This window comes from Lampetra fluviatilis, chromosome 37 (genome assembly GCF_964198595.1).
Source record: "Lampetra fluviatilis chromosome 37, kcLamFluv1.1, whole genome shotgun sequence".
Taxonomy (NCBI): Eukaryota; Metazoa; Chordata; class Hyperoartia; order Petromyzontiformes; family Petromyzontidae; genus Lampetra; species Lampetra fluviatilis.
The window spans coordinates 9,230,272-9,258,249 of NC_136311.1; the positions used below are offsets into that span (position 1 = coordinate 9,230,272).

At 48.2% G+C, this 27,978-nt stretch overlaps 1 protein-coding gene across 2 annotated transcripts; it reads left to right on the top strand.

Annotated features, from left to right (window-relative positions):
- Positions 1-4,519: 4,519 nt before the first annotated feature.
- Positions 4,520-26,501, top strand: LOC144945338 (aspartoacylase-like). 2 transcript variants are annotated; one of them, XM_078873792.1, is made up of 7 exons: positions 4,520-4,748; positions 8,424-8,669; positions 9,312-9,507; positions 11,362-11,455; positions 23,701-23,808; positions 24,614-24,723; positions 25,212-26,501. In XM_078873792.1, exons 2-7 carry the CDS (start codon positions 8,434-8,436, stop codon positions 25,425-25,427), a joined length of 960 nt encoding a protein of 319 aa, XP_078729918.1. In that variant the 5' UTR covers positions 4,520-4,748; positions 8,424-8,433; the 3' UTR covers positions 25,428-26,501. The 2 variants fall into 2 exon arrangements, with proteins under 2 accessions (XP_078729918.1, XP_078729917.1); XM_078873791.1 differs by lacking the exon at positions 11,362-11,455 and adding an exon at positions 10,305-10,398 and having other exon boundaries at positions 25,212-26,499.
- Positions 26,502-27,978: the final 1,477 nt, after the last annotated feature.

Consider the following 27,978-nt stretch of genomic DNA (forward strand, 5'->3'; position numbering starts at 1 on the left):
ACTAGCTTAGTTTGTAGACACCGCCAGGATTAGTTTGTAGAATAAATGTAGATCATCTATAGAGCCCCATTGTTTCATTGATTTACACTCGCTAACGAAGCAACGACACCAGGAGGCGACGCTGCTTTGTCTGGAAGATGCCCTCAAGGGACAGATGCATCATAGAACTGCGGAACTCGTCGAGTTCCCACTTGAGTATCGAGAAGTCCGACTCGACCGCCGTCGTGTTGGCGAGCACCGATGCCAACCCGCCGCTGAAAGCGCGGAGGTTGTCGAAACCACTCGGCAGCACATCCCACGCATCGTTGAATGTCGTCGTGTTGGTGTGCTTGTTGATGGCATCGTGAATGATCGTGTCCTCCTTGTAGAGCTTAAGCAGTTGGCGATGCTCCTCCTCGACCATGTTGACCTTCACAGCTGACCAGAATTTCGTAACATGCACGCGACGCACTGCCAGCACGTCCTTCACGAACACACCAGGACGCATCTTCACGAGCTGAGCGGGCATCACGGGCGCCGCATCCTGGTCGAGAGCTCGATTGGCGTCGTTACGCTCTGCTTTGACGTCGTTGAGACCCGCGATCAGCGTCATCGCATATATCGAGATCTCCTTGACGATCCTTGTCTTGTCGACCTCATTGAGACCCTCGTAGCTCTCCTGCGCAAACGATCCCTGGTCCTCAATGTGGGCAATGATCGCGGCAGACGCGATGCGCATCGACTGATCATGATACGACACGTACGCCTCATCATGATTGTTGACGCCATCAACAATCTCAACACTGAACAAAACGGTGAGCGACCCGATAAGCGACTGAATATGCTCCTCCTGCTGCGCGATGAGCAGCGACTGGCTCTGGAGCTGGACGATAGTGACGTTGATGGCGTCGATGGCGGGCGCGAGCGCGTAGGTAAGAACCCACCAATCGGCGGTGGGCAGCTTCGCGGGGTTGTTCTCAGTAGTGTACTCGATCAATGCTCGGCGGTACTGCTTGTAGAACTTGAGCACGTTCCCGAGATTGGCCCATCGGTTAGCCTTCCTGGGGCACTTGACCTTCATCTTGATGATCAGGTTGTTTTGGGCGCGGAGGTACACCGAAAAGTCGTACACGATCTTCACCCAGCTGCCATCGAAGACGCACTCGGCGGATTTCTTGACCACAATATCGATCTGATGAGGCGGACACCAGATTCGAATGACGTCGTTCTCGGCCTCCTTTACAATGAGCGTCACCAGCCCCCCATGACGCCCAGTCATCGTATTCTCGCCGTCCGATGAAAAGCCGATCAGCTTGGCGCGCCAGTTGGGGTACAGCGCGTCGAGGAACTTGACGAGCATGCGGAAGATGTTCTGAGCAGTGTGACGCTCGAACATAGGGATCGCGACCAGGTGCAGATTGACGAGGAAGCCGCGGTAACAAACGCGGGTGCGCAGGTCGAAGAACGACTGGCCGCGGTGAGTACTGCCGTCGCCAGCCAGAGAGAAGGCCCACACCGATGGATCGTCGATTATCCTGGCGATCATCTGCAGCCCAACGGCCACCAGAACACGGACTGACTGTGCGACGATGAGGTCGTTCATGCCCTGCAGCTTCGGCGTGTTGGTGCGGATCCTGGCATGATCGATGGCAGCAGCCGTTTGACGAAACGACATGCCGACACCGACGTGGTCCATGGCGAGCTCGAAGCGCATCTCGTTCTTGATTGTTGCCGTTGTACGTATACGTCCCCGTCTCGATGTTCACTTTCTTGACGAACAGCTTCATCGCGTTGACCTTCTCCTTGGCCTTCTTGGCGGCTTTCTTGGCGATCGCTGCGGCCGCGTCCTCGTCGTCGTTGTCGTCGCCGCTGTCCTCGTCGTCATCGCGAAAGAACAAGTCCCCGATAATTGTCTCAATGATGCTGTTCTGGATCACGTAGTCGATCGACGCGGTCGACAGGTCCATGTAGTTGTGGAGCGTGTTGGTGCGCTTGGCCATGCCGTTGAAGTAGCTCTTCTTCTCATCGGGCGACAGCGTCTGGTAGAGCATCCACGATTCCTTGTGCTGCCCTTCAAGATGGTGGTGGTACTGATGCGGCAGGAACGGCTTCGTGAAGTACTTGATGTCGGTGCGGTTCTTGCGCTTGCGGCCCGAGTCGCCCGTCACCTCGACCACATCACGGCCTTGGTGAACACAGAACAAGCAACGACAGGACTGCGCGCCATTGGCCTCCGTCGTGATGAGCTCCATCCCATACTGAAGGGTGTGTGAGGATTGGAACGGCGTCGCAACTTTCTTCCCTCCCATGTTGCTGCAGCTGCAATGCTCGGTAAAACGATGCGGTACGTCTTGCCGCGGATTACGCAACTGCGCACTCCGCGCACTCACTAGTTTGTAGACGCAGCCAGGCTTAGTTTGTAGATATGTGGCGCTATTTATAGCGAATCTACAGTTTTAGGAGGCCTGCGGTAAAGTCACCTAGAAAGAAAATACATTTAATAATTCAATAAAAAAAATCTGACTTTACCGAAAGAACCAAAGAGTAATTCCTGCAGTCACGAAAGCTTCAAATCATATTCGATGTTTGGCCGTGGTTGATTAACATAATTCATGGTTCGATGTTTGGCCGTGGTCGATTAACATAATTTATTATTTGATGTTTGGCCGTGGCTGATTAACATTATTTATTATTCGATGTTGGCCTGGTTGATTAACATAATTTATTATATTAAGTTTTCCCGTACTTGATTAACATAATTTATTATTTGATGTTTGGCCGTGGCCGATCAACATAATTCATTATTCGATGTTGGTCTGGTTGATTAACATAATTTACTATATGAAGTTTTCCCGTGCTCGATTAACATAATTTATTATATAGAGTTTTCCCGTGCTCGATTAACATAATTTATTATATGGAGTTTTCCCGTGCTCAATTAACATAATTTATTATATGGAGTTTTCCCGTGCTCGATTAACATAATTTATTATATGGAGTTTTCCCGTGCTCGATTAACATAATTTATTAATCGATGTTTAAAGCAGGCACGGTTCGTCCTCGTCCACCAGGGGAGTTGTCAAAACGCTGCGTTGCAAATATATCAGGGTCACGGTCTACACGCTCTAGACTTTTGGCAGTGTCAAAGGGACTCGTGCTGTTCAAGGTGCATGATCAGCCTTTCGTTGATAACTCAAATTGGGTGTGCGTTAACACTTTTTTGAGAAAAGGACTGATAGTCACGTTGGCAGATAATTCGGTATTGCGAGTTCAAGGGCAAGTCCCTCTCTGTATAAGTGTGGGGGGACAAACATGTGATGTGACCTTTTAGTTGTTTCAGGTTTATCATTGTGTAATAAAGGACTCGACCACAATATCTGGCTTGGTGTCCTTTATTCGGGTTCGTATACTTTTCCCACACGGCTCTTCCACTTTCCCGTAGCAGCCTCACTGCTAATCTCCTCGTGCAGCTTCTCCAGCTGCCCTCGTTGCAGCCCCACTGCTGCTCTCTCTTCTCCGAAGCAGTCCCGCTGCTGTTCTCTTCGTGCAGCCTCCCAGCTGCCCTCGCTGCAGCCTTACCGCTGCTCCCCGCTTCTCCGGGGTCGGTCACCGCTGGCCGACGGTGCCCTATCCGTACTCTGTGTGTGTGGCGATCTCGCCACTCTCCCCAGCCTTCGCCCTGCGTGGCCTTACTCTCTCCCAGTCTCCAACAACCTCCCATCCTCTTCCGGTTTCTCCCCTTTTAGCTCTGAACCCTCTCCCCCACGTGACGTAACTCCTCCCCCCATGACGTCACATCCGGAAGGTCGTTTACGCCGCATTACAATTGTAAATGGTTCTCGGGGTCGATTTTTTTTCCGCACTACGCGCTATGTTGTTGACGTGGCAATATGATTGTTGGTTTCGCCATTGAGCGTTACTTTTCCATTGCTGAAATATGGAAACACCCCACTCCTATAAATCTTGATCAGGTTTGGCTTGAGATAGCGGGTGGAGAAAGCAAATATTCCTTGTTGGAATTGCTCTGGCGTTTCCCTGATGTATTTTCTGAGCAGATAGGGAAGGCGGTAACCCTGTGTCACACCATTGCATTGATGAACGAGACCCCTATAAGGTCCTGCCCATATTCTATGAAAGAGAGAATTAATAAGAGGGAATATCAAAGATGATAATGGAAGGGTTCATTGAGCAAAGTCGTTCTCCATGGGCTTCTGTCGTTCTGGCACCGAAAAAGAATGGGTCTTGGCGCTTTTGTGTGTAATTTGCGTGAACATCAACTCTTTGAATGTCATATTCTTGACTTTTCACGTAGAAGGGAAATAATAAAAAATATTTTATATTTTCATGTTTTATATTTTTATTATTTTATTACTTCCCTTCTACGTGACTTTACCGAAAGAACCAAGAATATTAATCCCTGCAGACACGAAAGCTTTAAATCTTTGAATGCCGTCAACTTTTCTGAATGACTGAATACCGTCAACTTTTCTGAATGGGGCGTGGTCACGTGACGCCCAGGGGGGTGGGGGGGCTGGTGGGGGTGTGGGGATGGTGGCCGCTGCGTTGGACTTTGAAGCTTTCTCCTTCACCGCCCCTCGGAGACGCAAAGAGATCTACAATCAACGCTTGTTGGTCGATGTCGTTGATTTATCGCACTCGCTACGTCTCCACACACACGCGCCCCTCCCTCCACGTCGTTGAAAGTTGCGACAGCGACAGCAGCGACGGTCTCTCCCTTCTCTTCAGGAACAACAACAACCCCGGGCCGGGTGAGTGAGTGCGGTCATCTTGATCACGTGAAGCCCCTCTCCCCTGAGCGCCCCTCTCCCCTGAGCGCCCCTCTCCCCTCAGCGCCCCCTCTCCCCTCAGCGCCCCCTCTCCCCTCAGCGCCCCTCTCCCCTGAGCGCCCCTCTCCCCTCAGCGCCCCCTCTCCCCTCAGCGCCCCCTCTCCCCTCAGCGCCCCTCTCCCCTCAGCGCCCCCTCTCCCCTCAGCGCCCCCTCTCCCCTCAGCGCCCCCTCTCCCCTCAGCGCCCCCTCTCCCCTCAGCGCCCCTCTCCCCTCAGCGCCCCCTCTCCCCTCAGCGCCCCCTCTCCCCTCAGCGCCCCCTCTCCCCTCAGCGCCCCTCTCCCCTCAGCGCCCCCTCTCCCCTCAGCGCCCCCTCTCCCCTCAGCGCCCCCTCTCCCCTCAGCGCCCCTCTCCCCTGAGCGCCCCTCTCCTCTCAGCGCCCCCTCTCCCCTGAGCGCCCCCTCTCCCCTCAGCGCCCCCTCTCCCCTCAGCGCCCCCTCTCCCCTCAGCGCCCCTCTCCCCTCAGCGCCCCCTCTCCCCTCAGCGCCCCTCTCCCCTCAGCGCCCCCTCTCCCCTCAGCGCCCCCTCTCCCCTCAGCGCCCCCTCTCCCCTCAGCGCCCCTCTCCCCTCAGCGCCCCTCTCCTCTCAGCGCCCCCTCTCCCCTGAGCGCCCCCTCTCCCCTCAGCGCCCCCTCTCCCCTCAGCGCCCCCTCTCCCCTCAGCGCCCCTCTCCCCTCAGCGCCCCCTCTCCCCTGAGCGCCCCTCTCCTCTCAGCGCCCCCTCTCCCCTGAGCGCCCCTCTCCCCTCAGCGCCCCCTCTCCCCTGAGCGCCCCCTCTCTCCTGAGCGCCCCTCTCCCCTCAGCGCCCCCTCTCCCCTGAGCGCCCCCTCTCCCCTCAGCGCCCCCTCTCCCCTGAGCGCCCCTCTCCCCTCAGCGCCCCTCTCCCCTCAGCGCCCCCTCTCTCCTGAGCGCCCCCTCTCCCCTCAGCGCCCCCTCTCCCCTGAGCGCCCCCTCTCCCCTCAGCGCCCCCTCTCCCCTGAGCGCCCCCTCTCCCCTGAGCGCCCCTCTCCCCTCAGCGCCCCTCTCCCCTCAGCGCCCCTCTCCCCTCAGCGCCCCCTCTCCCCTGAGCGCCCCCTCTCTCCTGAGCGCCCCCTCTCCCCTCAGCGCCCCCTCTCCCCTCAGCGCCCCCTCTCCCCTCAGCGCCCCCTCTCCCCTCAGCGCCCCCTCTCCCCTCAGCGCCCCCTCTCCCCTCAGCGCCCCCTCTCCCCTGAGCGCCCCCTCTCCCCTCAGCGCCCCCTCTCCCCTGAGCGCCCCCTCTCCCCTGAGCGCCCCTCTCCCCTCAGCGCCCCTCTCCCCTCAGCGCCCCCTCTCCCCTGAGCGCCCCTCTCCCCTCAGCGCCCCTCTCCCCTCAGCGCCCCCTCTCCCCTGAGCGCCCCCTCTCCCCTGAGCGCCCCCTCTCCCCTGAGCGCCCCTCTCCCCTCAGCGCCCCTCTCCCCTCAGCGCCCCCTCTCCCCTCAGCGCCCCCTCTCCCCTGAGCGCCCCCTCTCCCCTCAGCGCCCCCTCTCCCCTGAGCGCCCCCTCTCCCCTGAGCGCCCCCTCTCCCCTCAGCGCCCCTCTCCCCTCAGCGCCCCCTCTCCCCTGAGCGCCCCTCTCCCCTCAGCGCCCCTCTCCCCTCAGCGCCCCCTCTCCCCTCAGCGCCCCCTCTCCCCTGAGCGCCCCCTCTCCCCTCAGCGCCCCCTCTCCCCTCAGCGCCCCTCTCCCCTCAGCGCCCCCTCTCCCCTCAGCGCCCCCTCTCCCCTGAGCGCCCCCTCTCCCCTCAGCGCCCCCTCTCCCCTGAGCGCCCCCTCTCCCCTGAGCGCCCCTCTCCCCTCAGCGCCCCTCTCCCCTCAGCGCCCCCTCTCCCCTGAGCGCCCCTCTCCCCTCAGCGCCCCTCTCCCCTCAGCGCCCCTCTCCCCTCAGCGCCCCCTCTCCCCTGAGCGCCCCCTCTCTCCTGAGCGCCCCCTCTCCCCTCAGCGCCCCCTCTCCCCTCAGCGCCCCCTCTCCCCTGAGCGCCCCTCTCCCCTCAGCGCCCCCTCTCCCCTGAGCGCCCCCTCTCCCCTCAGCGCCCCCTCTCCCCTGAGCGCCCCCTCTCCCCTGAGCGCCCCTCTCCCCTCAGCGCCCCTCTCCCCTCAGCGCCCCCTCTCCCCTGAGCGCCCCTCTCCCCTCAGCGCCCCTCTCCCCTCAGCGCCCCTCTCCCCTCAGCGCCCCCTCTCCCCTGAGCGCCCCCTCTCTCCTGAGCGCCCCCTCTCCCCTCAGCGCCCCCTCTCCCCTGAGCGCCCCTCTCCCCTCAGCGCCCCTCTCCCCTCAGCGCCCCTCTCCCCTCAGCGCCCCCTCTCCCCTGAGCGCCCCCTCTCTCCTGAGCGCCCCCTCTCCCCTCAGCGCCCCCTCTCCCCTCAGCGCCCCCTCTCCCCTCAGCGCCCCCTCTCCCCTCAGCGCCCCTCTCCCCCGCGTCGTCGTTTTCAGAATCGATTAATCGTCGCGGACTCCCGAAACGGCGCCCACGGAAATGTAACGCGGCGCATGCCCCAGCGATGTTTTTAATGCACTAAATGTAACGTTAAGGCGGGTACGTAGTGCACGGAATGTAACGTAACCCTGGTTGCACGGTAACGTACGGAATGTAACGTAACCTAGTGTACATGGTACTGCACTAAATGTAACGTAACCTACGGAACATGGTACTGCACTCAATGTAACGTAACCTGGTGTACATTGTACTGCACTAAATGTAACGTTATCAAGTGTACACGGTAACGTACGGAATGTAACGTAACATAGTGTACATGGTACCGCACTGAATGTAACGTAACGCATTCTACACGATACTGCATTAAATGTAACGTAACCTAGTGTACACTGTACTGCACTGAATGTAACGTAACGCATTCGACACAGTACTGCACTAAATGTAACGTAACCTAGTGTACACGGTACTGCACTAAATGTAACGTAACCTAGTGTACACGGTACTGCACTGAATGTAACGTAACCTAGTGTACATGGTACTGCACTGAATGTAACGTAACCTAGTGTACATGGTACTGCATGCACTGAATGTATATTTAATTAAGTAGAACGTGTTGTCTATACAGTATTTATTTAAAGTTGCGCATTTTGATGTGACGTCACATTTCTCAACCCCCCCCCCCTAGGTGCGTGACGTCATTTATGGACGGCCCCCAATCCAGTTACAATTTTAACACAGACTTAGACGTGTCCTGATTAAGTGCTATACTTAGCTGACGGGTACTGTACATACAGAATGTCACGGACACATACTTAACAGAAAAAAGGGGAAACCCTATTCTCACATAAACCTGTTAAACACATACCTAACACGGATGCAAACTTTACACATGTATGTACACCTGGTTTGGGCACACAACTAAAAACAGTTGCATACGTGCCACTCTTAACAACCTTAAAGTTGACAGCCTGGCATAAGCACTTCAGCGATGTTCACCACCACCACCTAGTGGTGATTTGGTGGCTATTGCTGTTGTTGGGGATAAGCAAATGTTGTGAAATTCTTCATGCTATGATTGCAATGATTCGCACTGGACTCCTGAACATACACACCAGACCAGTTTCAGCCCCTCTCTTATGCATGTCTCCCAAGAAGCTTGCAAAGGATGGAATCGGTGCCACCAGTCAGCCGCGTGGCCATCTTTGGCGGCACACATGGAGACGAAATGTCCGGGGTGTGCTTAGCGCGCCACTGGCTGTCGGACGCTGGCGAGGCAGCTGCGGAGATATCTCGTCCGTCATTCAGCAGCACGCCTGTCCTGGCCAACCCCCGTGCCGTGCAGCGCTGCACGCGCTACATTGACACCGACCTCAACCGCTGTTTCACGCACGAACAGCTCGCGTAAGTGAGAGTGCCCGTCATCCCATCGTGTGCCTTGTTTTAGCCTGGTTATGTCTTTCCCGGGGGAATCCTTGTAAGCGTCAGAACACCTAGATACAAAGGATCTGCAATTGCAGCAGGAAGTATGTTTCCCACTTCTTGTTTGGAATCCAGACATTTTGATTCTATGAAGTATTGACTAGGATTAAGTGGTGGGCTTGCAGCAATTCGTCAATTAAAATGTATTGTTATGCTCATACATGCATGGAATTTTGTAAAAAACGTAATGATTTATGTCTTGTGAAAATTGCCACAAGGTGAGTTGATATTTTCTGTGTGGAAAAGTAAGTGGGATTGGGCAAGACGGTTCGCTAGCAGGGGTTGATGGCCAATGGTCGAGAGTGGTAATGGTGGAGTACCAGTCAAAGGAGAGTACATGCTAGAGAGGATAACCACCATGGAGATGGAAAAATAAGATCAGCTCATAGGATTGTGGCATCACTGGGCTATGAGGATGGAACCTGGCTTATGGCTAATAATGATCACTTGATAAAATTTATTATTAAAGTGAATATCAACTTTTCATCAGGTCAAATTAATTTCAGCTAGTTGAAACTATTAACATGACGCCTTTTTTGTATTTTGTGTTTTTGATTCACAAAGGGTGGAAGTAAAGGAGGACACCCCGTATGAGACTCTACGTGCACAAGAAATAAATCGCCTGTTTGGGCCCAAGGGCTCGGATCAAGCCTTTGACTTTATAATAGACATGCACAACACCACGTCGAACATGGGCAACTGCCTGATTGTGTCTAACTCCGCCGACATCTTGGCCTTGCACATGGCTCGATACATGCAGGTGATGCATCAAACATGAGCTGTTTTGTTTAATCCAAAAGATCATGCAAGATTCAATATTTGTATATATTTGAGAAATTGATATTTTACAATAAACAAATGTAATATACCTTCTTGTCATGGAAAAATGTCAATCAACCTACTCTTTGTTTTTTTTCGGTAAAGTCACGTAGGTAAAAAATAAAATAAAATAAATGAAAACAACTAAATTAAATCACGACGTTTCGGGCGCAACACAAGCGTCCTTCAGTTTTCATTAATTATATTTTATTTTTTACCTACGTGACTTTACCGAAAAAACCAAAGAGTATGAATCCTTGCAGTCACGAAAGCTTCAAATCTAGAATTAATGTCAATCAACTTTGAATTATTCTTGTCCACCGTAACTTTTAAACAATCAAGAAAACAGTTGTAAAGTAACTTGCCTATGGGTTCTCACCGATGCTAAGGTCCTGCCGATAAGTCAAGGCATTTTTCGAATCGTGATTATTTCAAAGAGGCTTTGATCACATGCAAACTCAACATTAAAATTTGTGGCTTGTGAAAAGCGTATTTAATTTTAGGTTCCCACACCACTTTGCACTGCAATTGAGATGCAGACGGGCAGTGGTTGGTCCAACTTTGGCCAGTTACCTAAGAATATTGGTGAAATATCTTTGGTTCTAATTTAAATGATATCCTAAAGAATAACATTCACGTATGGCTTAATCGTCACTGGAAGATCACCAATTTTCTTCAAGGCACTGCTCCAAAATGTGTTTAATTTCTACCTTTATATTTACCTCTGACCTCCCACAGGACATCTGTAAGAGTGCAATCAGCCCAGTGTTCTTGAATGAGATGGCAGGTGTGGAGAGGTGTTATGCAACTAGTGTATCCAAACATGGCATAGGTAAGGATGTCTATTTGCAGACTACACAAGGCTTGTTTAGACTACCCAACTGGTTTCACGTAAACAGGTTTTGTGTGCACAGTTTTAATGTTAAATGTACTGCATTAGACAAATACATTTGTAATTATACACTCAAAGATGTTAGGTTAGACCTCGTTGGTGAAACTGGTTGTGGATGTATAAACAAGCTTAAGTATTTGAGTTCTCAAGTGCTGTACTGAGATTTGTGGCTTAAACCATTTGTTTGATTCTTTCGAAATCCCACCTGCCATTGTCCAATATCAGTTTTTTTTTACTGGTTTTATTGTATTACTGTTGACTGGCTTACATTTTGATTATCTTTTACCTATCCACAATAAGTTGCCTTTTTTCAACTCTTTTATGTCTGCCTTTTTCATGTAATCGATTTGCTGGTAAGCACGCTCAACTACCTTGTGGCTTTTTGCAACACCAATCTTCTGTCTTTTATTGTAAACTACAGTCTACAGGATTATTATCACAAATTCAACTGACACACCAGTACCTAAAGGAACTTGCAACCCAAAACACAATTACTGTTGTAGTTACACATCTATACTGTGTGTTCCATGCTATCTTGAGACAAATTTAAAGCTTTTTTCAGTGAGGATTAAATTCAACTTTGCACACACCTGCAATAGTGTTATGCCTAATGTAAGCTGCAAACACATGTTGGCCAGCCAATGACATATGCGTAGGTATATGTCTACTATATTAACCCTATAGAATGTTAGGTTGCTTATTTAACTCGCAACATGTAGTTGGTTATGCATTTGAAGGCAGTGTTGCTAGACGTATCGATTATCAATTGTAAGGCTTATTTACTGGTAAAGGTGTTTGGATGTCCATTTTTGAGAGGGTGCTGACCATACATTGCGAGGCGCTGCATTCCGTTGCTTTTTAATGCTTTTTATTTCACTTTTTGTTTCTCCATTTGATCTTCAGAGCAAGTGCCAACCCATGCCATGCCCTGTGCTACTCACAGAGCACCCTGTGCTGCAGTATGCCACAGGGAGATCTGTAGCCAAGCATAGCCTTGGTAAGCAAACCTGACGATCTTCCACAATGGGAATTTTTTTTAGGTCACGTACAATGCACCAAAGTCTGCTTTCTAAAGGATGATACTATTGTTGTATGTGTCGGAGTTATGAAATTTGGATGAAAATAATAAAAATTAATAATTTTCCGAAAAATGCGCAAATCGCATTAATTATGTTAATGTGTGTATTAACATGCATAAATTATGATAATGCATGTGATTATATGCATATATTATGATAGTGTGAGTAATTATATGCATAAATTATGATAATCGCTGAGATAATCGTAGTAAGTTATGCGGATGCTTGCGATGATGTTAATGTGAGCAGTTGTGGTAATTAGGCTCAGCTTCGTTTATCCAGAGTTATGTCAATCAGGATAACACGATGATCAATGATTAAACGTTTACCGATTATCCTAGCGTGTGTTATGATATTTAGGTCTCCATTTTCATATCTCATCACAGGATACAGTTATCAAAAATATGATGGTTTTGCATGGACTTGGAAAGAAGCACTCGAACAGTTGGTGTTAAGCAATTTTATTCTAACAAGCATGTGACATTCTATCATGCAGGTCAAACATGCGTCAATAATTCATGAATAACCAAACACTTATGCATTTGCGATATCAAGCATTCGATTAATATGGATAACTAAAATTCTTATGCAATTACGAGATTAAGCATTGACTAAAATGAATGAATAAACACTTATGCATTTACTAAATTGAATAACTCCAAACTCTTATGCATTTTCGATATTGTGCATTCGACCAATATGGATAACTACAATTCTTATGCAATTACGAGATTAAGCATTGACTAAAATGAATGAATGAACACTTATGCATTTACTAAATTGACTAACTCAAAACTCTTATGCATTTTCGATAGTGTGCATTTAACGAACTGAATGACCAAAAATTATTATGCAATCGTAACCTCTACCTCTCCACCAGGCATCTCATTAGTTCGTTTTGGTATCGATCACCATCGGCGACTGGCCGAGTTTGAAAACAAGCATGACACATTTCGTTTTGCGTTAATAAAAGCACTTATTGTATCCCCGAGGCGAAAGTATATGTCAATAGATTCATCGGTAAGTATAATATTCTTTTAACGGAATGTTGGAGTCAATGGTGGGTGAGGGCGTGTTGCGGGAGAGCTAATCTGGCTCTGTTTTAATTAATTCTTCGGCGAGGCTCTATGACAAAGGAAACTGGTTTGACAAGATTTTCTCTGTGTTTCCTCGAGTCTGTATGTGGGGAGTGATACAACCTCTCTGCCGTCTGTGCGAGTTGCAGCTGACACTTTCTCCGCGATGAGGTGAGCGGCGGCGCTTGGCGGCGCTTGGCGGCCCTCGGTAGCTGACGGCGCGGTGGCGCGTTCTCGGTAGCTGACGGCGCGGTGGCGCGCTCTCGTAGCTGACGGCGCGGTGGCGCGCTCTCGGTAGCTGACGGCGCGGTGGCGCGCTCTCGTAGCTGACGGCGCGGTGGCGCGCTCTCGTAGCTGACGGCGCGGTGGCGCGCTCTCGTAGCTGACGGCGCGGTGGCGCGCTCTCGTAGCTGACGGCGCGGTGGCGCGCTCTCGTAGCTGACGGCGCGGTGGCGCGCTCTCGTAGCTGACGGCGCGGTGGCGCGCTCTCGTAGCTGACGGCGCGGTGGCGCGCTCTCGTAGCTGACGGCGCGGTGGCGCGCTCTCGTAGCTGACGGCGCGGTGGCGCGCTCTCGTAGCTGACGGCGCGGTGGCGCGCTCTCGTAGCTGACGGCGCGGTGGCGCGCTCTCGTAGCTGACGGCGCGGTGGCGCGCTCTCGTAGCTGACGGCGCGGTGGCGCGCTCTCGTAGCTGACGGCGCGGTGGCGCGCTCTCGTAGCTGACGGCGCGGTGGCGCGCTCTCGTAGCTGACGGCGCGGTGGCGCGCTCTTTCTCTCCACTGCTGGATGACGAGTCGGTTCTCGTTGGTTGTCGCTCTGGCGATGAACGATGCTTTCGCTCGTTGCTGATATTGACGTTGGGTTGAAGTTGTTGGCTCGAGAGTGATAGCTGGAATCTCCGTCCGTTTCACTCGCAGCTCGGCGGCTCAGTGTAGTAATTCTTCTTAGGTGGTGCAGACCTCGGCTTGTAGCAGCACGTCGCTACCTCGCGATTCTCGTCATGCTGGATGACGAAAGCTTCTTGACGATCTGTGGTGGAGTTGAAGCCCTGGCGATGTGTGGTGGAGGGCCAGGCCCCTGACGAAGTGAGTTGAATGGATTTTTCCCCGGCTTATATTTGAGAAAAATCCCCTCCGTTTCCCGAGTTGTTCAAAGTCTGTCATAAAACCTTCCTGTGTGTGACCATCTGCATCCGTGTGTGTGTCCGTCCGTGTGTTTCGCTTTGAAGACACAGTTGTTGTCGTTCTGGAAGGGGGGGGGGCTCGTGACGGCGCCAACGAAGTTATACATTAGCCAGACCGATGATTCGCGTCGAGTTATATATATATAAAAGAGATATTCGAATCCATGTTTGTTACTGAATAATATTTGTCGCGACAACCTACGCGTTAAGCGAGCTTAATTATTTCCGCCCTCGCTCGGGGATCATATCTTTTGTCTCACACAGCTTAAGTTGTTTTGGTTTGGAAGTTGAAATGCGACTTATTCCATTATGCCCCGGTTATGCCGAAACCGTGTTCCCGATGTTTCGTCGTGACCCGATCTCTCATGGAGATGTTATTCCTTGCGTGTGTAATTTTTGCTGTCCGTGTTGTGGGAAGACAAAGACGGTTGTTTCCACGGTGGAAGCGCCCGGCGCATGCGCTTATTTATTTATTTCTGAGAGCGTGTTAATTTCCTTTGAGCCATTGCCCGGGAGTTTTATTGGTGTCATTTCCCGGCTTTGTGCCTGCGTGTGGAGATCCTCTCGGAAAGACAAAGACGGTCGTGTTGCTGCTGTTGTTTTCAGGGGGTTGTTGTGTTTGGTTAATTTTGAGAGCCTTATTCACCGTTAGCTCCTAGGATATTCACTTTAATTCCGTACTTATTATTTGACTTCTTGTGATTATTTAATCTGCTATCCCGGCTAAGAATTTTGTTTTGGAGCGAAATATATGCCATAATTGTTCTTCGATGCTTCGGCCCGGCCGTGTAGAAATTCTATAAAGGTAAATAATGTCAGTATTTAATTAACAATGATGGGTCGCGATTCTGGTGCAGACTGTAGTCTGATTTTCAATTGTAGTGAGGATGGATACTGTTTGCTTACTTCATGGCTAAGTTGTACTAGTTTGTCTAACATGGTTCAAAACCCGTTTGTGTTTTTTGTTAATGTTGTTCCTTTGTTAAGAATATAATTATATATTTCGTGGCCTGGTTTTGTACTTATAAAAGGGTTTTTTTCCCTTTACGAACGGATGTTTCTTCCAGAACCCCCCCGGCTACCATTCCCCCCTCCCTTGTTCCTCTTGTGTGAAATTCGGGGAGTTTTTTTATGATCTTGATTACCCTTCTTTCATGCCCTCTTTCCTTTGAAATGAGGTGTGCGCACATCTGTGTTAGTGTGTGGGGGCCTCTGTGGGAGTGTGAGGGCGTGTCCGTTCTCACGTTGCCCCGTGTATATTAAAAAACGATATTATCTATGTTGGCAGAATAATTCTTAAAAAAAAATAATTTTTAAAATTAAAAAGGGGGGCATATATCCAACAGTCCGCCCTTTTGAAAATTATCAGGGGTCGATTTGGCCACTGGCGAATTTTCAAACAAAGTAATGCCCCCTTTTTATGTCATGCATCCCATCAGCCGCCCTTACTCTCGGCGGTTATTTCTTACAACGCGCGTGCACGTATTACAATCTTAATCTGGTTACATCTGAATTAGCAAAGGAAATAACAACCGTTAACATCGATATTGCGTTACATTGGTTCTCGTACATCATAATTCCGACGAATATTCATTTTTGTTTTTGCTTACCATGGTTACATTTGAATTAAGCAAGGAAATTAACAACACGTTAAAACATCGATATCATCAGTTACATGGTTCTCATACATCATAATTCCGACGAATTTCATCTTTGTTTTTGTTAAATCCTGGGAAACGCTAGGTAGCGGTTTCGAACGCATTTATGCGTCACCTTCCTCATGTTGCCTGGTTTACCACTTATCACTTTGATAATTCGATCACGGTTTTCGGGTTCGTTTTTGTAATTTTCTCTCTCACTCTCTCGCGTCGTGGGAGTGTGTGGTGAAAAATTGTGCTGTACATAATCAGAATTCGCGCACACAACCCACTTTGACACTTGGTTCGTGGCATTCGCTCTCTCTGCGATTACATGCACATTTGCCGAGTTTGTGTGTCGATTTAATTCTGTCCCTCGTAATGTTGCCCTCTTTGTTTTTACGAGTGTGTTAGATTTTAACACCATTCCCGATATGTCATGAACATTTGTCTCCATTTTAGCACTCCGATCCACATACATTTTGGTTTCCCTTGGATATTTTTCATTCAAAGGCTCACGCCTGCGCTCCTCAGGGCGTGTCTCTGTGTGCTCTCTTTGTCTCTGCTGTCTGTTATCTACTGTCCGATCACGCCTCAATGCAACCCTGCACCCGATCCGCGCGCCTTTCACAAGAGCACCGCCCGTGTTTTTGCTCGCCCCGTCACCTGCAGCCTGCTTGTATTTCTCATTGAGCTCCGGGTTTAATACCTCGGCGGGTGGGGCGCGTGTTGGCCGCTCGCTCGCGCTCACTGTGGGTTGTTTATCATGTATTTGGACCGCATTCTGTGTTATTCCTCTATTCCCTCCTGGTATAGCCGGTGGAGGAATTGGTCGGAATTGGATCGATTGTGTTTGACCTCCCATCCTGCGATTCCTCTGAATGTTCGCATCCATACCTCCGCGGTCTGTGTAACACCTTCCCGCTAGGTGGTTATCTCGCCATCTTAGTGTGCAACTTTGGCCTCGTGTGTGTCGTGGCATGGGGTGTTGGTATGGTTCTGTTCTGAACCTCCCCCTCCTGCGATTCCTCTGAATGTTCGCATCCATACCTCCGCGGTCTGTGTAACCTCTTCCCGCTAGGTGGTTATCTCGCCATCTTAGTGTGCAACTTTGGCCTCGTGTGTGTCGTGGCATGGGGTGTTGGTATGGTTCTGTTCTGAACCTCCCCCTCCTGCGATTCCTCTCAATGTTCGGCTTTGTGCCGCTCTCATTCTCGTGCCAACCTCTCTCTGGGTTATTTTGCCACAGGTGCGTGTGTGTTTGCTCTTCTAGGCATTGTGGGACTGTTCGGTGATTTTTATTCCTCTCTGAGAGGCTGGGTTCCTTATCCCTCTCCCTGTGTTCTGGATCCGAATTCTGATTCTTAGCTCTGTATAACCATGCCATGTACGCCTTGCTCTCTATGCGGCGTAAGGATGCAGTTTCTGGATTCAAAACCATTCTCACTCTTTCTGTAATCTCTGGGCTCAAGGATTCAAAAAACATAATTTTGAACATTTTATCTCCTTCGTGGTATTGATTCACATCACCTGCGTAATACGCCCTTTTAAATTGTACGAGGTAGTCACGTGGATCTTGGTCCATGCCCTGGCTCATCGATTTTACAGCATAAAACCCTTCAGTGAGTGTCGAATATTTTCCAAACTTCCGAATCACTGCCAGGCTCAGTTGTTTAAAATCATTTCTAACCTTGTGTGGTAGTGACTTTACCCATGGAATAGAATCTTTATGTAAGCTTCGTTTCAACAAACTCGCTTTTTCATCCCGTCTCATCAGCCCTCTAATCATTGCCTCCTCTTCTATTGTTGCGATATGTGTGTGGATATCCATAGTCTTATTGTGGGGGTCAAAATCGGGAATTCTGATTAGAGCCTTGTCCATCAATTTAAGGGTTTTACTGGTGAATAGGTATTCCGAAAGTCGATTGCCGACAGCGTCATCATCAAACAAGTTATCATCAGGCAATCTGTCACTTTGATCTGTACTGTGTGGGGCGTGATTAAGCGGTGTGCATTTTCTGTGTGCGCGCCCAGTGCCGTGTCGCTCGTGTTGCCATTTCCCTTCAGTTTTTGCCTCTGCCCTTAGTGGAACATGTCCAGTCGACTTTACTTTAACATTTTGCTTCCCTCTATCTGTGAAGTTGTCAATCTCACATGTTTTTGTTTGCATATGTATCTCTCCATCCCTTCTCTCGAATTGTGAAGGTTTCTGTTTGTCAAGGATTTTTTGTTCGATATCCATGATTTTTTTGCGATTAGTCCCTGGACTCTGTCCACGTACCCAAGAGTGTGATTTAATGTTACTTCCATATTTATTCTGTGGATCCACGTCTGTGAGTTTCGCTGGTGTCACGAGCCCTGATTTCTCCTCCCTTACGATGGTGTGAGGACATTTTTCCTCGTTTATTAGAGACGATTTCTCTCCTGTTTCCATTCCGAATTTTCCTTCATTCCACCATCCCTGTCTGTATGCCTGTGTGAAAAGGCATGAGTCCTGTCCTGCCTTCTCTGCAGCTTTTGCATCGTGTTCGCCTTCCTTACATTTTATCCAGTCAATTAGTTTCCCCCGAGGTGTGTTCGTGTTATCGATACAGCTCCCTTCCCATATGTCTCTCTGACTGTACTGCTTTGTAACAGATTGGTCGGTACGTTTTAATACGAGCTCCCCGTATCCCGTAACCCATTCAAAAATTATTCCTAATCCTAGCATCTTAGGTATGGCAAGAGTTCCTTTGACAATTCCTTTTAGAGTGCATATAAAACAATTATCTCACAGAGTGTAGTCAGTTTGACTCGAGCTATTGTTATTTTCCGATTCAGAGTGCGTACCTCTAACACCACTTATCACAGGATGCAATCGGTTTGATACGATATTATCTTAATTCCACTGTCTCTGTTTCAACCTGCTATTCTGGGTTTTGACCTTAGAGGGCGTTTTTTTTTTGTTTTACGCCCGTTTACAATCACAATGCAATGTTTGGTCACGATATTCTGGTTAACACGAAGTGATTCATTCCTTCATCCATGCAAAACACTGTCTGTGAGAAATCCCGGACGACGCCACCCCATTATGTTGTATGTGTCGGAGTTATGAAATTTGGATGAAAATAATAAAAATTAATAATTTTCCGAAAAATGCGCAAATCGCATTAATTATGTTAATGTGTGTATTAACATGCATAAATTATGATAATGCATGTGATTATATGCATATATTATGATAGTGTGAGTAATTATATGCATAAATTATGATAATCGCTGAGATAATCGTAGTAAGTTATGCGGATGCTTGCGATGATGTTAATGTGAGCAGTTGTGGTAATTAGGCTCAGCTTCGTTTATCCAGAGTTATGTCAATCAGGATAACACGATGATCAATGATTAAACGTTTACCGATTATCCTAGCGTGTGTTATGATATTTAGGTCTCCATTTTCATATCTCATCACAGGATACAGTTATCAAAAATATGATGGTTTTGCATGGACTTGGAAAGAAGCACTCGAACAGTTGGTGTTAAGCAATTTTATTCTAACAAGCATGTGACATTCTATCATGCAGGTCAAACATGCGTCAATAATTCATGAATAACCAAACACTTATGCATTTGCGATATCAAGCATTCGATTAATATGGATAACTAAAATTCTTATGCAATTACGAGATTAAGCATTGACTAAAATGAATGAATAAACACTTATGCATTTACTAAATTGAATAACTCCAAACTCTTATGCATTTTCGATATTGTGCATTCGACCAATATGGATAACTACAATTCTTATGCAATTACGAGATTAAGCATTGACTAAAATGAATGAATGAACACTTATGCATTTACTAAATTGACTAACTCAAAACTCTTATGCATTTTCGATAGTGTGCATTTAACGAACTGAATGACCAAAAATTATTATGCAATCGTAACCTCTACCTCTCCACCAGGCATCTCATTAGTTCGTTTTGGTATCGATCACCATCGGCGACTGGCCGAGTTTGAAAACAAGCATGACACATTTCGTTTTGCGTTAATAAAAGCACTTATTGTATCCCCGAGGCGAAAGTATATGTCAATAGATTCATCGGTAAGTATAATATTCTTTTAACGGAATGTTGGAGTCAATGGTGGGTGAGGGCGTGTTGCGGGAGAGCTAATCTGGCTCTGTTTTAATTAATTCTTCGGCGAGGCTCTATGACAAAGGAAACTGGTTTGACAAGATTTTCTCTGTGTTTCCTCGAGTCTGTATGTGGGGAGTGATACAACCTCTCTGCCGTCTGTGCGAGTTGCAGCTGACACTTTCTCCGCGATGAGGTGAGCGGCGGCGCTTGGCGGCGCTTGGCGGCCCTCGGTAGCTGACGGCGCGGTGGCGCGTTCTCGGTAGCTGACGGCGCGGTGGCGCGCTCTCGTAGCTGACGGCGCGGTGGCGCGCTCTCGGTAGCTGACGGCGCGGTGGCGCGCTCTCGTAGCTGACGGCGCGGTGGCGCGCTCTCGTAGCTGACGGCGCGGTGGCGCGCTCTCGTAGCTGACGGCGCGGTGGCGCGCTCTCGTAGCTGACGGCGCGGTGGCGCGCTCTCGTAGCTGACGGCGCGGTGGCGCGCTCTCGTAGCTGACGGCGCGGTGGCGCGCTCTCGTAGCTGACGGCGCGGTGGCGCGCTCTCGTAGCTGACGGCGCGGTGGCGCGCTCTCGTAGCTGACGGCGCGGTGGCGCGCTCTCGTAGCTGACGGCGCGGTGGCGCGCTCTCGTAGCTGACGGCGCGGTGGCGCGCTCTCGTAGCTGACGGCGCGGTGGCGCGCTCTCGTAGCTGACGGCGCGGTGGCGCGCTCTCGTAGCTGACGGCGCGGTGGCGCGCTCTCGTAGCTGACGGCGCGGTGGCGCGCTCTTTCTCTCCACTGCTGGATGACGAGTCGGTTCTCGTTGGTTGTCGCTCTGGCGATGAACGATGCTTTCGCTCGTTGCTGATATTGACGTTGGGTTGAAGTTGTTGGCTCGAGAGTGATAGCTGGAATCTCCGTCCGTTTCACTCGCAGCTCGGCGGCTCAGTGTAGTAATTCTTCTTAGGTGGTGCAGACCTCGGCTTGTAGCAGCACGTCGCTACCTCGCGATTCTCGTCATGCTGGATGACGAAAGCTTCTTGACGATCTGTGGTGGAGTTGAAGCCCTGGCGATGTGTGGTGGAGGGCCAGGCCCCTGACGAAGTGAGTTGAATGGATTTTTCCCCGGCTTATATTTGAGAAAAATCCCCTCCGTTTCCCGAGTTGTTCAAAGTCTGTCATAAAACCTTCCTGTGTGTGACCATCTGCATCCGTGTGTGTGTCCGTCCGTGTGTTTCGCTTTGAAGACACAGTTGTTGTCGTTCTGGAAGGGGGGGGGGCTCGTGACGGCGCCAACGAAGTTATACATTAGCCAGACCGATGATTCGCGTCGAGTTATATATATATAAAGAGATATTCGAATCCATGTTTGTTACTGAATAATATTTGTCGCGACAACCTACGCGTTAAGCGAGCTTAATTATTTCCGCCCTCGCTCGGGGATCATATCTTTTGTCTCACACAGCTTAAGTTGTTTTGGTTTGGAAGTTGAAATGCGACTTATTCCATTATGCCCCGGTTATGCCGAAACCGTGTTCCCGATGTTTCGTCGTGACCCGATCTCTCATGGAGATGTTATTCCTTGCGTGTGTAATTTTTGCTGTCCGTGTTGTGGGAAGACAAAGACGGTTGTTTCCACGGTGGAAGCGCCCGGCGCATGCGCTTATTTATTTATTTCTGAGAGCGTGTTAATTTCCTTTGAGCCATTGCCCGGGAGTTTTATTGGTGTCATTTCCCGGCTTTGTGCCTGCGTGTGGAGATCCTCTCGGAAAGACAAAGACGGTCGTGTTGCTGCTGTTGTTTTCAGGGGGTTGTTGTGTTTGGTTAATTTTGAGAGCCTTATTCACCGTTAGCTCCTAGGATATTCACTTTAATTCCGTACTTATTATTTGACTTCTTGTGATTATTTAATCTGCTATCCCGGCTAAGAATTTTGTTTTGGAGCGAAATATATGCCATAATTGTTCTTCGATGCTTCGGCCCGGCCGTGTAGAAATTCTATAAAGGTAAATAATGTCAGTATTTAATTAACAATGATGGGTCGCGATTCTGGTGCAGACTGTAGTCTGATTTTCAATTGTAGTGAGGATGGATACTGTTTGCTTACTTCATGGCTAAGTTGTACTAGTTTGTCTAACATGGTTCAAAACCCGTTTGTGTTTTTTGTTAATGTTGTTCCTTTGTTAAGAATATAATTATATATTTCGTGGCCTGGTTTTGTACTTATAAAAGGGTTTTTTTCCCTTTACGAACGGATGTTTCTTCCAGAACCCCCCCGGCTACCATTCCCCCCTCCCTTGTTCCTCTTGTGTGAAATTCGGGGAGTTTTTTTATGATCTTGATTACCCTTCTTTCATGCCCTCTTTCCTTTGAAATGAGGTGTGCGCACATCTGTGTTAGTGTGTGGGGGCCTCTGTGGGAGTGTGAGGGCGTGTCCGTTCTCACGTTGCCCCGTGTATATTAAAAAACGATATTATCTATGTTGGCAGAATAATTCTTAAAAAAAAATAATTTTTAAAATTAAAAAGGGGGGCATATATCCAACACTATGGACACAATTGAGAAACTATTGAGTGTCATGTTTTTTGTTACTTATTCACCCAAAATCATGACGTGCATGGTAGTAAAGAAGTTGAAGTCTGCTCACATTTTTTTTAAATGCCGATCCACCTCCGAAACTTCGTCTTAATCGTTTCTTGGACTGAAGCGCCGCTATCACGGGTTTGATATTTTTTGGAGCACGCTGGCCATGGCTTAAATGTGATTGAAATGGACAGCTCGTTTGAATTTGCTAATTTTAAAAACAAGACACAAATGCAATGAAAAACCAAGCATTTTGAAATAGGACATGCGCATATTGCAAAGTAACTGCATATATTTGTAGTGTGTACGAAAACATTTATACAAATTTTAGCTATTAGTGTACACTATTGTAGACTATTAGGTATGTGTAATAATGTTTTAGAAGTTGCAACGATCATCTCAAGGCTCTTCGTCACCAACGTCCACTCATTACCATCGATATTGCCAACACCTTCGCCTGGAGTATAGTCGGGTCTCGCATCGACTACTGTAATGCCATTCTCATCATCATCAAAGAAACATCCTCAAATTGTTACGATTAGAGAACAACCTTGCTCCTGTCGTCCTTGGTGTTCATCATCGATGACTCGACTCAGCCACCGCTGTCCATACTCTTCATTGGCTCCCTTTCGCCAGCAGGACAAATTACAAAATCGCCTGCCTTTGTCACCGTGCCTTCACCGCCAGTTCCCCACCATACCTCGCCTCACTACTGAAGCTCAGTGTAGAACCCTAGGCAGCGTCACTCAATCTGCTTCGAACACCAAGATCTCAAACTGTTACAGGCTCACGTCGGTTCTCTGCTGTCGCCCCCTCGGTGTGGAACTCTTATCCCTTTGCAAATCTGCAACATTAAATGCACTCTAACTTTCAAGAAACATCTAAAGGCCTATCTGTTTGGTCAGGCTTTGGAGCCGCCCTGAGTTTGGCTTCACGCCTCTGAGTTGTTGACTTGTGTGCAAAATCTGGACCATTACAAATGTTATTATTCAACTCTTTTTGTACATTATTCGGTAAGATTTTACCAAATGTCACGTGCTGAGTGTTTGGCTTGGTTTTGCATAGCTACCAGTTCACATCTAAACAGATGTGAAGTATCAAAGCCCCAAAGCGGTTTAAGAGAAATCAAAAAGTTACAGTGGCCAAACAATGGGTGTGCAGAGGACATGCACAGCAACTTCATTTACCCACCAGCCTTTAAAAAATGGTAAAGCAACATCTGAAAAATGGCAACTCTAATCCACCATTAATTATTGAGGAACTATTACACAACCCCCTACAGGGTGTCCCGAATAATGTATAAACACTTGAATAAGCCAAACTAAATTTCAGAAAGGGATGATGCTCAGTGCGACATGTACCTAACATGTCATTGTGTCATGGAATGATCACGTGTAGTCAGGCAAACCTTACCCATGAGGCAGTGCATAACGCAAGATGGTGCAAGCTCGCTTGACCTGAGAACAATGCTTACGCCTTGCCTCGACACGTGTAAGGAGAGAATTAGAGTTTTTAATATATACCATCACGGCTTCCAACCGCAATTTTCCATTAATTATCTTCTGTTTTATACTTTTATGATGCTTGTTTTAGGACTAGAGCTTGGGCCTCAACCACAAGGTGTTGCACGGGCAGATGTTCTCATCCGCATGAGGAAGCTGGTCACAACGGCCCTTGACTTCCTGCATCTTTTCAACACAGGTTGGAAAATTCTGCATTTGTTTTCTTCCCACGCACGGGACACAAATAAAATAACTTAATCCATTTTATGTGGGAAAGCTCTGATGGACTCGTGTAGAGTGTCAATAACATCATGCACTCATTGAAAATTATCCCTATTTTTGTGTGGCTTTATAAACCATGTGGCTGGGCAAAGCACAATGGTTTGCACGAAATATCCAAGCCAGTGTTTTCTCGCACAGTTTACAATTGGCATACACATGAGTTTTGCTCATTTTGCCCCTTTTCCCATTGGCACAACAACTTTGCATGCAGCGTCCATCTGCACTTGCACAGTAGCAGAGCTTGCAGCACCCACCCCCATTCTGTTCGCAGAGTAACATAGCCAGCTCTACTGTCCCGTTGGGTGTCTTCACTACCTGCACTGAGCAATATATTTTCCCTCAGTTTCCCATGTCATTTTATTTTATGTATTTGTCAACTACTGCCAATCCAGTCTCTGAATATACAGTAAAACCTTGTATTGCGAGCATAATTCGTTCCGGAAACGTGTTTGTAATCCAAAGCACTCGTACATAAAAGCACACGTATATCAGTTGTGATCACGTGACGCTCGGCAGACAAAGCGTATACACGTACTACTCGTATTGCAAGACCTCGCTCGTTTATCAAATTAATATTTATTAAAAATTTTTGCTCATCTTGCAAAACACTCGCAGACCAAGTTACTCGCAATCCAAGGTTTTGCTGTATATACATTACGTATTAACAGCCTACATTGCTTCAACGCTGTGGCGTGGCTTCTTGTTGGCAATGCGTGACGTAGGACACGAGTTTTCGGCTGGCAGCTTGGAGGTGTGCCGTGTCACTGAGCGCATTGATTACCCTCGGGACTCGCATGGGAATTTGACAGCTGTCATCCACCCTGATCTACAGGTCTCTACTGCCTACACACTGCATTGTCCATCATCACAAGGGGGATTTTGCTCTTTTCGTTAATTCGCCTCTAACTTTAAAAACCATTGCAAACATTTTACACCTTAATATCTATGCTTTTTAATCCTTGCAACCTGTATTTTTGTACATGTCTTTGCAGTAGTCCCATATCTCTTTTTTAAAATATCTCAAAATAGAAATCCAGGAGTGTCTTATCAACACTTTATCGATTAGTATCTTAATTTATAACTGAGTTATGTTTTACATGTTGGTATTTATTAATTACAAATTTTAATAAAACATTTTAATTTGCTTCATTGCATTTTTAAGTTTGAATTCCCTTCAGTATGGAGTTTACTTATAAATCCTACACTATTTCCCTCAGCACTGCTGTTGTCTTTAGCCTCAACACACATACCACCACCCCAATGAAAGACGAGTGGAGATGTAATTGCATTGGTGCATTTTCTCCTTCATCACCCTCGCAGGATCGTGACTGGGAGCCATTGCATCCAGGAAAGCCTGTATTCCTCACTCTGGATGGAGCAACCATTCCGTACAAGGGCCCTAGCGTTACTATCCCTGCCTTTATCAATGAGGCAGCCTACTATGAGAAAGGCCTGGCCTTCTGGGCAACCCAGCGTGAAATGCTACACTTCCCAGCTCTTCGCGTGGATGGGCAAGCCAGCCAGGCTCACATTTAATTGTTGTGCCTTAAGTTGCTCTGCACTGTTAACAATCAAATTGCATCACACGTACTTATAGATCTATTTTAAAAAAACTAAAAGTAATTTTGTACTAGCATTCGAATATGTCGACAATATAAATTGCCTAAGGTGTATCAATAACTTAGAAAATCTGGCACCGTATTTGCAAAATGTTTTCTACTGTAAAGTTGAAGATGAAAGCTCTGGTACTTGGCCTAGATTAGGCATTACATGCTGATGTTGCCCTTATTTTTCTAAATGTGTAAATTCCCCACAATAGCAATTGGGAAATAATGATTATTGAGCTTTTTGGGGCTTGAAATGCACTGGTTTCTTGGGTTTATGCAGTAAAAATTATTTAGCAAATATGAATGAAAGCTAATCGGTGGACTTGCACTGACCGAGATAGTACTAACCGAGTGCCTCACATCTTTGGTTTTATCTCCAGGTAATAACTATTTGGGATAAAAAATATATATAGATTTGCACTGCATTGGATGTGCTTAGGGATTGTTCATTGTGTATGTATGTTGAACTTCTTACGAAGCCAACTGTACTAATCAGAGGTCCAGGGAAGGACAACTAAACTAAACAAAAATCAGTGCTAAAGAAATGAGTTTTCAATAAAGACTTGAAATTGCTTACTCCAGTGGCTTCATAATAGGAAGAGCGTTCCAGACGGCTGCAGAAGCGCATCTGAAAGTGCTCGATGCAGTAGTCGTCTTTTGCTTGATGACTCGCCAAAATCCGCTGCGAGGTTGATCGGAGTTCGTGTGGTTTATGCTCATTGGTGAGACCAGCAAGATATTGTGGTTCATTTGTGGCAAGCACTTTGTGTATATGAGTGAGACCTTATAATGTATTCGTTTGGCAACCTGGAAGGCAATACAACTCGGTGTGCACTGGACAGACATGGTCGGATCTTGCAGTACCCGTCAGATAATTTTGTACATGCAGTGAGTAGCAATATTTGAGTCTTGTCGATACTATGGTAAACACCGCCGTATTGGCTATGTCATGACTCAATAGTGGTTGAATTTTTCGTAGAGCCCCGATATGAAAATTGCAGGACTTGACTACATTCTGCACGTCATCAGCAAAGTACATATTCTGTTCGAGTATGGTGCCCGAGGCTCTTTAGATGAATATTAAACTGTATCCTGAAGTCCATGACCGCCTCACCTGATCCACAATGGTTTTTGCCTGAGTCCCAACCAGCCGAACCTCCGATTTTTCTGGATTAAGCAGCATTTTGTTTCGTGCAAACTACACGTGTACCGCTCACATGCAATATACGAGGTTACCGAGGCTCTCCAAATCTAACTTTAACTTCACTATGGTGTACAATTGTGTATCATCAGCATATCGAAGGAATTTGATGTTATGGGATAAGATGACATCGGACAGATGTATGTTGAAAAAAGGAAGGGCCTGAGGATGGATCCCTGTGGTACGCAGACCAAGCACGGCATAGGCGATGACTGTTCGTCGCCCAGCTTGAACTGTGATCGACCTTTTAGGTATGACTCAATCCATCCTAGTGCTGTACCCGATACACCGAACCTTGACCTTAGCCGCCGGATGAGTATCTCGTGGTCAATGGTGTCGAAGGTGGCTGAGAGATCGAAGCCAATCAACGCTGATCTTGTAGAGGTCATCGGTGATCTTTAGTAGAGCCGTCTCAGTGCTGTGGAACTTCCAGTACGCCGACTACAACAGTTTGAATCTGCCCGTTGCAGCGACATGGGGAAGTAACCGCTTCGGACACAGGCGCTCTATGACCTGTTGAAATCATACTCAGGTTTGAGATTGGGCAATAGTTTGCAGGATTACTGGCACAAGCCAGTTTTTTCAGAAGTGGTGTTACCTGCGCCATTTTGAACCGATCTGGGAAACAGCCCTGACTGAACGAAAGATTTGCCAAGTGGACAATCGGCGGCACAAGCACTTCCAGAGCACATTGATTCAACAAGGATCCTGGGAGGACGTCGAGTGGAGATCACTTCATGTGAAGTAATGGAATCAAAGAGAAAACGTCTTTTGAAGACACCGGCTTGAACGTGGTTAGAAAGGTGTCCGGGTGAGTGCTTACAATTTCAGAAAACGGGAGCGCGGTACGATGGTGCGATGTGAGGGAAGACGTGCAGGAGTTTCCGATGGTGATCAGCTTGTTGGTGAAGTAAGTTTTGTAAGAGGTGCCAAGTTTCAGTGAGGCCAGGGCATCGCGAAGGTGAGGGACCATGTTGCTACCAGGATGTAGAAGATCCTTGAGGGTTTTCCAAAGGATGTGTGGTTTTCCAGGTAGCTGTTTTGATGCGTTCTGCAATGTAGAAGGAACGTGAGGCAAGGATAAGTTTGTTGGTTTTCCTGCAGACAGCTCTGTAGGCAACTCGATCAGCAGGAAGACCACTGCGGGACGCGATCCTTTCAAGGCGCCTCCTGTTTCGCTTAGCAAGGATGGCGTCTCTTGAGAGCCAGCGAGCGTCGTGGGAAGGCTGCCTCGTGGTTTGTGGTTTGAATGGAGCCAGCTTGCTCAGCACCACCCTCA